The 16,853-nt window shown below is 33.1% G+C and overlaps 1 protein-coding gene across 5 annotated transcripts in view; it reads left to right on the top strand.

The window, feature by feature from the left end:
- Window positions 1-16,853, top strand: part of TFPI (tissue factor pathway inhibitor) — a 76,078-nt gene that overhangs the window by 35,304 nt on the left and 23,921 nt on the right. For all 5 annotated transcript variants that reach the window (XR_001378769.3, XM_014732571.3, XM_070242043.1 and 2 more), the window contains exons 3-4: window positions 4,167-4,364; window positions 14,032-14,076. Coding sequence is in view for 4 of the 5 variants with exons in the window: in XM_014732571.3 (XP_014588057.1) it covers window positions 4,167-4,364; window positions 14,032-14,076 (243 nt within the window). In the remaining variant the exon portion in view is untranslated. The remainder of the gene's footprint in view (window positions 1-4,166; window positions 4,365-14,031; window positions 14,077-16,853) is intronic.

Raw genomic sequence — 16,853 nt, 5'->3', positions numbered from 1 at the left:
CTCCTCTACCTCAGGGATGCTGCGCCCCGGTGTAGGTCCCAAGCTCACTGCACAAAAGGATATTCTAATACAAGATTCAGGTAAGAAATACATTAAAATTCGAATGGTAAAGAAAAATAATTAGCTAATAATAAGATACAGTTAATAAAAGTTAATTCTTAGCATTTTCCTTAGGAAATTGGTATAAAATCATCACCTACTTTCATCATTGAAAGCTTTTTTAGTTTTTATAAACTGAATTTTAGAAAAAAACTTTATTAATTGACTGGAAATTATATAAGTCTATGTGCTTCACTTAAATGCCAATTTAGGATTCTCAATTATAGAGATCTGTGACATTATTACTCAGTTACTAAGAAGGTGTGACATATCTGATGTAAAACTATGTGGGAGTCAATTCCAAAGCCATCACTTATGGTGTGAACTGAGCAATTAAATTTCTGCAGTGCTTTTTTTTTGATGAGGAAGATTGGCCCTGAGCTAACATCTGTTGCTAATCTTCCTCTTTTTGCTTGAGGAAGATTGTCACTGAACTATCATTGTTACTGAGTTAACATCTGTGGTAATCTTCCTCTATTTTGTATGTGCTTGATGAGCAATGCATAGGTCTGCACCTGGGATCCAAACCCGTGAACCCCAGGCCGCCAAAGTGGAGGGCACAAGCTTAACCACTACAGCCCCTGCAGTGCTTTCTATATAATTTACAAATTGGAGATAATACCTAAGTCAGAAGGTTGTTGTGATCATTAAATAATATAATTACAAAATGTCTGGATCATAGTAATCACTCAGTAAACGACATTAGCTGTGGTTAGTACTGGGAGGAGTGCTGCAATTACTGGGCATTATCTTTCGTGTTTGTGGTGCACTGCCGCCACCTCGTGGCACAATTACTAAATAGCAGGTTGAACTTCGGGTTGCATATCCTTAACAGGCAAAATGTGAAAGAAAAGATTTGGCATGATGATAAGGAATATCAACTATATTAAGAGTCAAAAGCAGAGGAATCATCAATGAGAAAGAACTGATATACATTACTGATTTATAAGAAATAGTTTTCCTGCACATATATGGCAACCCAGGTGAAGCTCCCTGTGCTCTCCAGGGGGAGATCTGTGTTAAAGGAGCCTGTCTGAAGCCCTTCTTCAGTCGTCGGGTGTCTGCAAAGTTCTAAAGTAACATTAACGTGGGAATCAGGACCATCAGGTGATGTGAGAAGTGCTATAGGAATTTCTGAGATAATGGTATATAGCCGTAAGATTCAAAATGTCAGAATACTTTTATTCCTAGTTCATTTCTCAAAATTATTTATGTGACTTCTGAGGTCTAATTCTAAGATCAGATATTTATAGAACTGATAGGTCAAATTTTGTCCATCCTGTAAAAATGCATGTGGAGCAAATACACAGCGCTAATTCGATACTGCCATCGTGGGCCTGCTGTCAGTCAGAGGCACCACTCAGGGTCTTTGATGCAAAGTTTTCTAGCTTCTCACAACTTTTTAACAACTCAGGCTGTCACTTATAGAATTCCCAACCTTTAAGCAACAAAAGAGAATATAAAAAGCATTTACAGTCATAAACGTACTACTAGAAAATGCTTTCAATTATTTTTTAATTCAAACTGACATAACTTCAATGATGAAGAGGGAAACATTGTTTCATAAGTCATTTTTTGTTTATATAGAGAGATTTATCTGTAAAAAATGCTTTCATCAACACTCAAATGTTATTTTATATATTACGAATTTCTATAGAAAAAAGTACTTGTGTATATAATTTAAGAAAAATAAGGAATGTCAAGGAAGTCTACAAACATTTAAGGAAAATTCTAAATCTGAAGTATCCATTTTTCTAAGTGCTAAAAACTTTTGATATGCCTTCAGGGATCTTTTACAGCTAATTAATTTCAAGTAAGTTCATCAGCATAAAATGTTGGGTAAATAATTAGGAAGAAAAAGAAATGAGATTTAAATATTTATATGATAATCAATAGTTATTAACTTACTTTGATAAAGTTATTTATGTATATTTTATAGAGATTGACTGGCTTTAGGGACACTATATAATTGGTGTAAAAATTATAAAAAACATCATATTGGTAAGCACCTAAATGATATTTTGCCAATTGAACATAACCCACAGGAAGCTGAAAACACACAAATGCATAGGTGCAAAAAATTCACTGTTAAAGATTTGACCAGTGTTACAGCTTGCTAATTAGCCAGTTCATGAAAACTGTGTTTGGTTCTAAAAGTTCCCCTGTCTTTTGTTGACAAAGGTATGTGTATCATAACAAATCTCTGTTACTCGTTACTTGACCCTATCAAGTTTGGGGTCTGAAAATTTCTGTTCTGTCATTCCATCTGCTTAATTTATTTCAGTTGAAAAAAATAGTCAATTCTGTTATCAGAGAAATCAAAATGGTAATATGAAATATGGTATTTTATAAATTAACCTCGGAGTTTTTAAATTAAAAGTTGCATTAGTGGTTGACATAAAATTCACTTATTCATAAATAGTGTCAAATGAATCAAGCAGCATAATAATACCAGCTATATTTGAATGCAAGGCCTACTTATCTTTTTATAACTCAGAAAATAAAAAATAACATTCCAATTACTTTTTTACAAAAACTCTTAACATTATTTGAAATATGGCTAATACTTGACATTAATTCAGTGTAGATCATTAGGATAAAATATTAAGGGTGAAAGAGACAATAAAATTATCTAATTCAACTTTTATGATATACGTTTTTCTCTTTCAAAAAATTCAGTTTTGAAATTATAGGAAAATTAAAATTGATTTCATTCTAGATGTCATACACCCACAAACCTATCCTTTACTTCATGTTTTTAAAATATTTTATGTGAAAGTATTAAGGTGACATCCATTCATGTTTCCTTTTTCAAAGTAAATCATTTTATAGTGCATTAAAGCACTTTTTTCAAAGATACTTAAACTTGGTTTTCATTCAATAGGATACTGCTGCCCTCTAAAGGGCTGCTTCGGTTTAGATCATTTTCCGGTTTTGTATCCTCCACAAGGAATCATGGTAAATAGTGAAAGACAAAGAACAGAGACTCAACACATAGGCAATCCCCGAGGACTATTATACGGCATCCTTTGGTCGTTATTATGTTGGTTGTACCATCCAGAATTTTCAGTGTCTATCTTACTGGCCGATTCTGTAGACAAATGCAACTTAATTAAAGTCAGGCCTCCCTCTATTAATATTATTAGACATGATAAAAATCAATTTTAAACATCTTAGTTGAGTTTCCTGTATGTACAAGCCCCTTCCCAAGATAGGAAACTCTTCTGTGATGCAAATAAGTGACTAAACATTTAGGGAGAAATTATAACTCAAGGTCAACAGAATTGCCTCATTCTATTTTAAAACATAGAAAGCATTGTTTAAGTTTTCTCACCGTTGTTAAAAACCAATCGTGGTAAGTAAAAGCATATATATATATATATATATATATATTCGTAATATCAAACACCTAAATTTTCATAATTAGGGAATATTTTAATATAGTATGATATATATATGTATATATATATACACGAGTATAAATATACTGTTGCTTATTTTGGTTTGTTTTCATGTGGATTGGTGTCTTGTAGGAACCCTGATACTGTTGCTTTTAAAGAGTTGTTTTTTGTGTAAAAATGACACAACAGTGAATTAGGGAGAGGAACTCAAAAAGATTGTCCATTAACGTCTGCCCTTAAAAACTGCTGAATTAAAACAGAGGTCTCTACTTACTGGTGATGCCAACACATCAGCTATCTTACAACTACTGCTCAATTCCATATGGGTCAACTGGTACAGGTGTAAGCCATATTTATAAAAAAAGTCTAGAGAAATTATTCTACATTTTCCTTTAATAGTTGATTAATAATAGTTAATCATAATTAATCATTAATTAGTAATAACAGTTGATTAATAAAGTTTGATAAGACCTGTCTCATTTGATGAGTTTATAAACTTTATCTACCTTTTTGATAATTTTGAATAACTTTTCATAGTTTCTTATATCGGCCTGTTTTATTGTTGTACTTTTCCTTAAAATTAAGATGTATTAAAAAGGAAATAAAGAATATTCCTACAGGGTTGATGAAGGATTTTATGTTACATCTTTTGTTTTTACCTTGTAGATGCTGAGTTACCACCACTGAAACCTCTGCATTCGTTTTGTGCGTTGAAAGCGGATGATGGCCCATGCAGGGCAATGATCAAGAGATTTTTTTTCAATATTCATACTCAGCAGTGTGAAGAATTTGTATACGGGGGATGTGAAGGCAATCAGAATCGATTTGAAAGCCTGGAAGAGTGCAAAGAAAAGTGTATAAGAGGTAGGTGTCTGGAGGCAGTTATCAGCCAGGAGCCTTTAGACTTATTAGATATAACCATAGATTTGATAATTCTAGAAAAAAAAATTAAAACTACTTTGACATTCCAAGGAATTTTCTTTTTTACTTTTTCAGCTTTCCTTTTCAACTATTGCTTTTCATTTTTGTCATATCAGTCATTTAACATACCTTAAGCCTATTGTCCTACACTCTTCTCCACAATAAAGAGGGAAGACAAACCCTTAAGTTTACAGGATGGGTTTTATATCTGCAGTGATATGAGTGTAATTCAGCCTCTCTAAGTGGCTAAGAAATTGTTTGTCACACTGACTTAGACTTTCTTTTATCAATACAATGATCTCATAGCTGTCTCCTTCCAAGATAATGAACCTGAGAATCCACTTTGAGGCTCTCAGTAGCTACTAATTAGAAAATTCTAAGCTGCATCAGGAAGTAGAAGTATATATATGAAAGTTAAGTCGTTCTCTTTGGAAACTTGGAAGACTGTAGAAAAGAAAATATCATCCTTGCTGACCCACGAAGACTTTACTGAACCCAACTTTTCATTTTTTTATTAAGTTATAAGGTTTAAAAGCACATCACGTTATATTGTTAATAACCCTTATTGGACAATTTTATTCTGCTTTAATCCTATTAAAACAACATTTTTTTTTTGCGAATTTTACAAATTACGGTGTTTTGCCTAGTTTTACCGCTTCCCACTGAGATCAATTCCAAAGAATTACTGGTTCAAATTTTGAATGTTTTTATCTGTTTTATTCTTCTGAATTGTGAGCTACTTGAAGGATAGAAGAATCTGTGTTCTCTTTATATCCCAAGTTTCTAGCTCCAAATTCCCCCCTCGCATGTTCTTAGAGCTCGAAGAATTGAATTGTACAGCTATAGCAGTGGTATCCTTTTAGTAACACTAGGTGTCTTGTTTTTTGCAAAGCAGGCGGCTCTGCATTCTCCCTCTGGTAATGCTTTCCAAACAGCTTTTACAAAACAGCCTTGGCATCACGATGCTCTTGGCCTGTGGGAAAACCTCAATGTGGTGAAAAGAGAGCACTTCTCTCCTCTGTGACTCTGAGTTGCTTTGTTGTATGCTCCAGAGCTGACAGAAAGGAATTGATGTGAATATATTTCTTTGACTTCAGCGCACTTATTTCCTTCTTTCCTCTCCATAGATGTGCTGGAAATGTTACTGACACAGATTAGGCAGGTCAGTGGTCCCTTGTGGTGCCTTTAGTTTTTGTGATTGTCAGGTCATTTGCCACTCATCACTGATTTCTATACCCATTCTCTTCCATACTGGGCCAAATCATCTTTTGTGTTGATCTGAATATCACTCAGGTTCAGCACCGTGGCTAGAGGCTTGGATGCCTCATTCTTTGTAATCCCCGCTTTTTCGTTTGGCAGCTACTTATTTCCATCAACTAGCCTCTTCCTTGAAATACATACTTGTTTCTTTTTTATAAATTCATGAATCAAAGGTGTCAAAAGTTACCCTTTTCTTTAGATATTAATCAAATATACTGGGACTGGCCTGGTGGTGTAGTGGTTAAGTTAGCATTCTCCTCTTTGGCAGCCTGGGGTTTGCTGGTTCCAATCTTGTGCACAGACCTATGTGCCACTTATCAAGCCATGCTGTGGCAGGCATCCCACGTATAAATTAAAGGAAGATGGGCATGGACGTTAGCTCAGAGCCAATCTTCCTCAGCAAAAAGAGGCGGATTGCCAGAGGATGTTAGCTCAGGGCTAATCTTCCTCCCCCCCCCCCCCAAAAAAAAAGAAAAAGAAATTAATCAAATATAATCATTTTGTTCTTCAGTGACTGCCCTGCTTATAATGTTTTCTCAAGCATCATTACCGCCTAGCATATAAATATGTCTCTTGCCCCATCTATCCATTATCTCTTCAAAAACCACTTGATATTATTGTTTGAATATCTGAGTGTTTTATGTGGCAAACTACTGTTAAGGATAAAGCTAGCATATAGAAAAAATATTTCCAGGCTTTTAAAATATCACCCAAGGAGAAAATTCCATCTTCAGCAATGATGAAGTAACTGGAACTAAACTTCCTCTCCTAATATAAATAACTAGAAAATTGGACAAAATATATGAAGCAACTGTTTGCAGACATTGATCAAAAGTCAGTGCAGGACTGTGATCTCTGAGAGAAGGGCAACACGTGAGGGGATCCTCCAGTCCTCCCAGCTTTCCACTTGAAGGCACTTCTGGACCACAGTAAAAGGAGAGGAGCCCAAGTACAGCCGTGGGGGTCTCCCTGGTGGAGGTTATGGAATTGGAGATTAGGAGACTGAGGTGACTGAGTTTGGGGGGAAAATATGTGGGAGAGAATGTACATATGTCAAGAAAAAGTACAAAAATCTGGATAAGGGTCCCTTTGGGTTTGTCTCTGAATAATAAAGCTGAATGCAATTGGTGAAATTTTGTGTTTGAGAAAATAATTACAGGGATTTGTAAACGGAAAAATTCCCAGAGCTCCCACCTGACTGAGAGAAATTTAGCATTTAATTTAGTACTAAGACTAAATTAGACCTAGTATAAGGGCCAGTTTAGACTTACCATAATGAAGCTTAAAGCAATTACTTAGTTGAAACAGAGAAGTGACAGAGGCAATGGAATTAGCAGACAAGGACTTTAAAATAGTTGTTATAAATATGCTAAAAGATTTAAAGAAAACATGAACATAATAAGGAGAAAAATGGAATATATAAAAGAGGACTAAATCAAACTTCTAAATCTGAAAAGTACAATATATAAAAATACAATATATAAAATAGGAAATTCACCAGATGCACTTGAGAGCACATTAGACATTATAGAAGAAAAGGTCAATAAACTTAAAGACAGAGCAATAGAAACGGTTGACAATTAAGCACAGTGGGAAAAAACTAAATATACAAGCAAAAAAGAATATAGTCCAATAACCCACAAGACAATATCAAGAATTCTATCAAAATGTGTTATAGGTGTCCTTGGGGTGGAGCAGAAGAAATACATGAACAAATAATTGCTGAAAACTGTAACTTGTAGAACCAAGAGCCTTGATGAATCCAAAAAAGAATAAACACCAACAAAGAGAAGACCACACAAATAAATAGAATAATCAAATTGCTGAAAATCAGGGATAAAAACTAAATCTTAAAAGGAGTTATGAAAATGATACATTAGGTATAAGATCAAGAGAATCACAAATTTCTCATCAAGAGAAGATTCACAAGAGAGGAAAATGAAACTTATTTAAAGAGCTGAAGGAAAAAGATTAACTGCCAATTAGTAATCTAGATCTATTAAAGTACCCTTAAAATGGAGATAAACACTTTTTCAGATCAACAATATCTGAGAAAATTTATTGCTAGCAGACCTGCACTGCAAGTAGTATTAAAGGATTTAAAACTACAGCACGTAAGAAAGAGGGGGAAATTCGCCATTACTGCAGTAACGTTCTGACGCTGTTGGTGAAAGTGGTGGAAACTACCGGGAGCCAAATTGTTGTAAGTTAAAGATATGTATTAAAGGCCCTAGAAAAACCATTAAAAATAAAACAAGGAGATATAGCAAATAGGCCTATATCACTAATGAAGATACAATTGTCATTAAAATACTCAATTCTAAAGAAGATAGGGAAACAGGCACAAAAAACAGATGAACAGTGGGAAAAAATAGCTAGGGATTTATACTCAACCATAATGATAATTACATTAACATTTAATGGTGTAATTGCTCCAATTAAAAGGCAGATATTAGTCAATATACAAAGCAAATCAAGAACTACATGTTGTTTATGGGAAAGATATCTTTTTTTTTTTGAGGAAGATTAGCCCTGAGCTAACATCCACTGCCAATCCTCCTCTTTTTGCTGAGGAAGACTGGCCCTGAGCTAACATCCATGCCCATCTTCCTCTACTTTATACATGGGATGCCTACCACAGCATGGCTTGCCAAGAGGTGCCATGTCCGCACCCGGGATCCTAACCAGTGAACCCCGGGCCACTGAAGTGGAACGTGTGAACTTAACTGCTGTGCCACTGGGCCAGCCCCTATGGAAAAGACATCTTAAAAATAAAGACACAGCTAAAAGAGAAAGAATAGAAAAAGATATACCCTGCAAACACTAATCATAAGAATGGTCAAGAAAAGTAGACTACAGAAAAAGAGATAACAGCAGAAGAAAGGGAAGATACAAGGATGAGAGCCAATTAATAACAATCCTCAGTGTCTATGTGTATGCCTCAATTACAGAACTTCAAATTTTTCAAAGAAAAAGTTGACAGAAGTTAAATGAGGAATCGTTTCTCAGTTCAGTTTAGATTTTTCAATACACACTTTTCAGTACTTAATAGAACAAGCAAGCAGAAAATCAGTCTAGATATATAAGACTTGAACAACACTATCTTCCAACTTCACATAATTGACATTTATATAACACTCTCCTCAACAACAGCAGGATACATACCTTTATTTTGAGTGCACGTGAAACATTCACCAAGACAGACCATATGTAGGAGCAAATTTCTTAATTAAATTTAAAAGTATTACAATCATACATAGTATTTCTGTAACAGAAGGGGAATTAAATTAAAAATCAATAATAGAAAAATGCCTTATAAACCCCAAATATTTGGAATATGAAAAATATTGTGAGCCAAATGATGACAAAAACACAAGCTACAAAATCTGTGGGATGCAACTAAAGCAGTGCTTAGAGAAAAATTTCTAGCTATAAATATTTTACTATAAGAACAAAAAGTTTAAGATACATTTTTAAGTGTGATCCTCAAGGAACTAGAAAAAGAAGAGTAAATTAAACCCATAATAAGTAAAAGAAGAAAATGATAAAAATAAGCAGAAATCATTGACATAGAAAATGGACAAACAGTAGAGAAAATCAATGAAACTAAAAGGTAGTTCTTAGAAGATATCAATAAAAGTAATACTGCTCTAGCAGAGAGAGAACAGAAAGGACCAATATCAGGATGAAAGCATAGATACAGTTCGTGTGAACACTAAAAAGATAATAATGGAATATTATAAACAAATTGGTGCCAATACATTTAACAACTTGGATAAAACAGACAATTCCTTGAAAGATAAACATTATTCAAACTATCACAAGAAAAAGAATAGAAAATCTGAATAGCTCTCTCTATATTAAGTGAATTAGATTTGCAAATAAAAAACTTCCAACAAAGAAAACTCCAGGCCTAGATGATTTCATTGGTGAATTCTATAAAACATTTAAGATAGAAATGACAGGGGGCCAGCCCCATGGCTGAGTGGTTAAGTTGGCACGCTCCACTTCAGCGGCCTGGGGTTTGCTGGTTGGTTCGGATCCTGGGCGTGGACCTGCACACCGCTCATCAAGCCATGCTGTGGTGCCATCCCACATAGAAGAACTGGAATGACTTACATCTAGGATATACAACTATGTACTGGGGCTTTGGGGAGAAAAAAAAGATAGAAATAATGTAAATTCAATACAAATTCTTTCAGAAATTGAAAAGGAAGAAACACTTCCCAATTTATGATATGAAGTCAGCATTACCTTCATATTATACCAGATAAAGACAATTCATGAAAGAAAACTACAGACCCAATTTCTATCATGAATATAGTCACAAAAAATCTTAACAAAATAATAGCAAATCAAATTTAGGACAATATGAACAGACAATATATTATGACCAAGTGTGGTTGATGCAAGCTTGCAAGATTGGTTAAATATTCAAAATTTAATCTCCATATTAATCAATTAAAGGAGAAAAAACATATGAACATCTCAAAAGATGTAGAAAAGCAACTAACAAAATTAAACAGCAATTCATAATAAGAATATCCTCAAATTGATAAAGGACACCTATGAAACATCATCAGCCAACATCATACATAATGGTGAAAGAATAAATGCATTTCTCCTAAGATTGGGAACAAGATAAACGATGTTCACACACCACTTATTTTAGACCCTCTAATGGAGGTCCTAGCCAGTGCATTAAAAGAAAAAAGTACAAACAGTTTGGAAAGCAAGCATAACTTTATTGAGAGAAAACCCAATCACATAAAAAACACACATATAAAATATATTAATAGATTGAAAGACGTTATTGTTAAGATGTAACTTCTCCCGAAATAGATCTGGAAATTCTACTCTCTACCAATCAAATTCCAGCAAATTCCATTCTGGTTTTATATTCATTAATTAATCAACTCTAAAATTGATAGCCAATATAAAGGACCTGGAATGGGTAAAACAATTCTGAACGAAAGAGCAGCTTTAAAGGACAGTACACTGTCTGATTTTAGGAGTTAGGTTACAGCTGCCAAAATTGGACAGGATGATATGGGCATAAGGATAGATAGAAATCAATGGAACAATAAACAGTCTAGAAATAGACCACACAACCATAGTTAACTGATTTTCTATGAAGATAGACATACTATTTTTATAATAAGAAAAACAATTTAATGAAAAAAAAATAAACTTGATAAAGCTTTGTTTGTTTCAGTCCTGACTGTCACTTAACTCTCTGAAGCTCACTTTCTTCATGTGCACATTGAAGACGTGCTGATGACATAGACCACAACCATTAGTGTTGTTTAAACTAGTATTTACATCACTCGTTCAAGGGAAAGATCCCTTCAGGTAGATAATGTGGCTGTAGGTTTGAAAGGGCCCGGAAACATTAGAATATCATGACATCAGCATGTTGGTATTTTATCCTGTCACACCTGCTAATGTCTCTATTGCGAAATTATATATATATATTTTATTATGCTAGTAGTTGTTTAGATTTTTATTCATTTGTAAAAAATGCTGTTTAGTTGCCATGATAAGATAGGAATATAATAGAAGTCTCTCAAAAGTGGTCCTCTCTCTGCTGAGAACCTAATTATTTTACAGTAACAAGGAGAATGGCATTATTTCAAGGCATTTCTGGTTGGTTTTTGTTTAATATATGTTATTTAAGCATAAATTATTGACAGAATGATGTAAATTAAGTGTTTCATTATAGATATTCATATCACTTTCCAAGGGATAAAGGGAAGATAGTGTGAGCATAGGGAATAAAAAAATCAAAATATGAGATACATCTTATATATTAAGGCCTGGAAGCTGAAGTTTTGTTTTATTTGGGAAGACCAATGAGAACTGTAGTTTGTAAACTACCATGCCTAAGAATAAAGGCAAGCCAAATATTTCAGAGAATAGAAACTATGCGTGTGTTTACTTTGATATGTATGCTAGCTGTCCTTTTGGATGTAAAGTTGCTTTATTGTTTCCAACTATGTATAATTTTGTTTGGTGTATTTACCTATATAATAGAGGCATGTTAACAAAGTTAATAAATTTAAAAAATAAAGATACAGTTTGTAAAATAGCTTCTAGATACCTCACTTTCAAAATATTTGTCCTTTGGTTTAGTTGCTTTTTTTCTGTAGCCTAAGCAACAACGTTGTCTTTGATTATTATTTTTTGAAGAATAGGTGTAATGTAGTGTGGGAAATTAACAAATTAGATGAAAGAGATCAAATGTCGCCTTAGCTTTATAGACTCTCAGCCTCTACGGCGAGGTTGAATGTGTTACATTTAAATTCATGGAGCGTCAATTCCTGAAACGTCTTTCAAGGTTCTAGACAGTGTGCTGTTAATATTAATTACTATTTTATTGATGGGGCTACTGTGACTTGTGGCTTTTCATGGGGATTTAGGTGGAACTTTTCTCCACAGGGTATTAAACAGCTGTGTAAATGCTTTTTCCATTCTTATTTTTTACTTTGTCGTTTCATGTTTCATTTGTTTGGAATTGTGAATACTTATTTGGTAACAAGAATCTTCTTCCCATAGAGTCATTTTCCCACCTGCTTGGATTTTCTAGGCTGACTTCAACAAATAAGAAACATTAAAAGTTAGCATTCAGATTTTACCCTACCCTTCTCCAACAAGAGACAAAAAGATGAAGAAAGAATGGGAGAGATAAACAACCCATTACAATTACTGAAATGTATCAGATAATTATGACTTAATTTGTCGGATATTACATTTTAATATTCATAATAAAATATTTAAAATGTGAATTCATGTAAGTTAGAGTTCAAAGAATTAGTACAATGGGAATTGGTAAAGCACACTCTCATTTCTCCTTAAGATGTCATTAACAAATGTTATGTTATACATAAATCTAGGAAAATATGATAACTTGGGTAATTTGCTGTAAATCTTATCTTTCTATTTTTTCAGACTGTAATTGGCATAAAAATCCATTAAATAGGGTTTCCATGGTTGTTATTTCAGAATCCTCAAAGATAATCATTAGTAATACAAATACAGTTAAAATTCCAATGGGCTAAAACACTTTATTTGAGTGAGTTTGTGTGTATACCAGCTGAATTAATCTGACTTGAGATGAAACCAGAGACAAACAAACAAAATAGTTCTCTCTTTTAATATTGCATGAACATTGAAACCAAGCATTTCTATGTTCCCATCACATGGCTGTTATCAGTGGATAAAACAGAATAAAAATTATCATTCAGCGCTCTAGTCTTACATGCTATTTATATGTATATATTCTTTCCTTGCCCTCAGAAATTAAAACTGTAACATTAGTACATTAAAACATTTTAATGTAAGCTTATTATGATGATCCACTATTTAATTAAAAAACAGCAATTGGGGGTTGGTTATTTACAATTCAAAAAAAATCTCAATATTTAAAATGGAATTAGAATTATATATACCTTTTAAATATATATTATATGTATTTCTTTTGTAAATATATATATATTTCTTTTTTAAAAGACTACTGAATAAAACACAGTAAAACTCAAAAAGGAGATAGGCCCCATTACCTTGTCTTTCATGGGTGTTTTACTCTCCAAAACACTCTTTCCCTCTCTCTCTCTCCTCTCCCTTACCATACAACTAATTAACTAATTATAAGCTGCCTCAAACAAAGCTTTTCTCTGTAATACAAGTGATTATAAAACAAAATAAATATCACTCAGCTTTCTTAATGTTTACATGAACAAATTAAAACTTCACGTATATCAATTTGAAATTCATTATCATTAAAATTAGAATTTAGAATCCTTTCTCGAAATATAATGAGTCAAAGACAAGAAGCGTTCTAGTTCTTGAGTGGAGTAATGGCATTAATTCTATGAGGCTAAACCTAAAAATATGTCCCAGATAACTTTGCTTCATTTCTCCTCTGTACTTGGAAATAATAATAAAGTTATATTTGAGTTAAGAATGAGGCAGGGAAGGAATTAGAAAAGGAGATAGTTCTGACTTCTTCCACCCCTACTCCCAATACTCTATAGAAATTAGTTGTTTTGTGCGCAAAGCAGGCTATTTGAATTACTTTCATATTTTACATTATTTTGATCATAGATATTTTGAATAACAGAGTTCACTGTGAATTCTTATTTTTGTAAATGTGTTAGAAACTTTTAACATAGTTAATTATGTTAAAATAATTTAATCTTTATAAAAAATGAAAAGAAATATATTTATTGACATTATGTATAGGAATAATTCTAATGGTAATGGATACAGTATCCTAATTTTTTAAATTGAAATTCATAATATTATATTATCAATCATGGTAATTGATACACCTATATTGTTTTTCTTGCAGTTTATCCAAAGAAATCTAGAAGGACAGAAGGAACATTGCAAAAAGGTGAACATTCATTTGTTTGTTAATTAGTAGAATTTACATAAGGAAATTCAATTCTCGCATTTCTCTGATGCTGGGTTCATCATAAATTCCTGTGATCTTTGAAATGCTATGTTGTTTCAATGGACATAATGAAAAAATTAGAAATAACATATATGATATTTGGTGGGGAAGGCTTCAAACACCGTATTGACTCCCAGTCTAATGCAGCATGATGTTTAGTGTTAGATCAATCATAATCCAGAGCCCCACACACGTTATTCTAACATCTCCCAAATGGCAATTTGGAGGTTGCTAGTCTTACATTTTAGTTCTCAGATCTCTAATCCCTTGGTAATCTCAGCACTGTGTGGCTTTAGCAAATTTCATCCAATATTCCCCCAAATGGATATATGTCTTTAAGGTGTCAACAGTCTATATGCAAGAGTAGGTGGAGATATATAACAATAATTGTTTTTTCCAACATTATTTAATTTGCATATTTTTTATTTTGTGATTTAAATTATTTTACTTATTGTTTATAATGAAAAATAATTACTTTTTTGTGAATATATTATATCAGCCCAAGAAAAATTGTTATCAACAGATCAAGAAAGCCACATTCCTGTTAATAAAGGTCTAGAAACTGATTTGGCCCAATTAACATTTATAGCATTTATCTTTGAATCAGAAAATATTGAATAAAGAGATCAAATTATTCAACTCAGGACATGAAAGAGCTACACAATTCAAAGTGTATTTTTATTGTACTGACTTTGATTTAATTGTTTGGGAAAGAGTGGAAAATTTCTGTGACTCACCGATAAACTTGATACAATTTATTGTTTGGAATTTGAATCAAAATTTATAAAATAAATTCAGCAGCAAAGATTGTACAAACAGCATAAGTGAATGTTTTTATTTACAAGTTTTAAAATATCTCCCTATAAATATTTAGATAATCTTGACAAAAATGTTCAATACTGCAATTAAATGAAAGTCTCATTATCTGTAATATCAAAGAATACAGCATATTTATAGCGTGTTTTGTACCAAGTAAAAGATGACATGTCTGTGAAAGGAAGGACCATTATTTAAATGTTAAGACATTTTTTTAAAAATGTAGAATCAGGAAAAAATTATATGCAGGTAGAGTTTACTATAAAATTATGCCGTATAATGTATATTTAGTGATTTAGGAATTAAATCATTCTTTTATTTTATTGCGGTCATAATAGTTTATAACATTGTGAAATTTCAGGTGTACATTATTATTTGTCAGTCACCATATATATGTGCCCTTTTACCCCTTATGCCCCCCCAACCCCCTTCCCCTATGGTAACTACTAATCTATTTGCTTTGTCCATGTGTTTATTTATCTTTCACATATGAGTGAAATCATGCAGTGTTTCTCTTTCTCTTTGTGGCTTATTTCACTTAAAATAATACCCTCAAGGTCCATCAATGTTGTAGCAATTGGTACAATTTTGTCTCTTTTTATGGCTGAGTAGTATTCCATTGTACGTATACCACATCTTCTTTATCAATTCATCAGTTGATGGGCACTTGGGTTGCTTCCATGTCTTGGCTATTGTGAATAGTGCTGCAGTGAATATAGAGGTGCATAAGTCTCTTTGAATAGTTGATTTCAAGTTCTTTGGATAAATACCAGTAGTGGGATTACTGGGTTGCATGATATTTCTATTTTTAATTTTTTGATGAATCTCCGTAATGTTTTCCATAGTGGCTGCACCAGTTTGCATTCCCACCAACAAGGCACGAGCATTCCTTTCTCTCCACATCCTCTCCAACATTTGTTATTTTTTGTCCTGGTAATTATAGCCATTCTAATGGGTGTAAAGTGATATCTCAGTGTAGTTTTGATTTGCATTTCCCTAATGATGAGTGATGTTGAATATCTTTTCATGTGCCTGTTGGTCATCTGTATATCTTCTTTGAAAAATGTCTGTTCATATCCTCTGCCCATTTTTTGATCATGTTGTTTGTTATTTTGTTGTTGAGTTATGTGAGTTCTTTATATATTTTGGAGATTAACTCCTTGTCAGATATATGATTTGCAAATATTTTCTCCCAGTAGGTGGGTTGTCTTTTCATTTTATTCATGGTTTCCTTTGCCTTGCAAAAGCTCTTTAGTCTGTTGATTTCCCATTTGTTTATTTTTTCTTTTGTTTCCCTTGCCTGAGTAGACATGCTATTCGAAAAGATATTGCTAAGGTTGATGTCAAAGAGTGTACTGCTTGTATTTCTTCTAGGAGTTTTGTGGTTTCACCTCTTACCTGTAAGTCTTTAATTAATTTTGAGTTAATTTTTGTGTATGGCTAAAGATAATGGTATACTTTCATTCTTTTGCATGCGGCTGTCCAGTTTTCCCAACACCATTTATAGAACTTTCTCCATCCTATGTTTATAGCTCCTTTGTCAAAGATTAGCTGTCTGTAGATGTGTGGTTAAATTTCTGGGCTTTCAATTCTGTTCCATTGACCTGTTTGTCTGTTTCTGTGCCAGTACCATGCTGTTTTGATTACTATAGCTTTGTATTGTATTGTGGTGCCTCCACCTTTGTTCTTTTTTCTCAGGATTGCTTTAGCTATTCAGAATCTTTTGTTGCCCCAAATGAATTTTGGGATTCTTTGTTCTCTTTCCATGAAGAACGCCATTGGGATTCTAACTGGGATTGAGTTGAATCTGTAGATTGCTTTAGGTAGTAGGGACATTTTAACTATTTTTATTCTTCCAATCCATGTGCATGGAATATCATTCCATTTGTTTGCATCATCAT

Source organism: Equus caballus, chromosome 18, assembly GCF_041296265.1.
Source record: "Equus caballus isolate H_3958 breed thoroughbred chromosome 18, TB-T2T, whole genome shotgun sequence".
NCBI lineage: Eukaryota > Metazoa > Chordata > Mammalia > Perissodactyla > Equidae > Equus > Equus caballus.
This window is presented reverse-complemented; position numbering and strand designations above follow the sequence as displayed.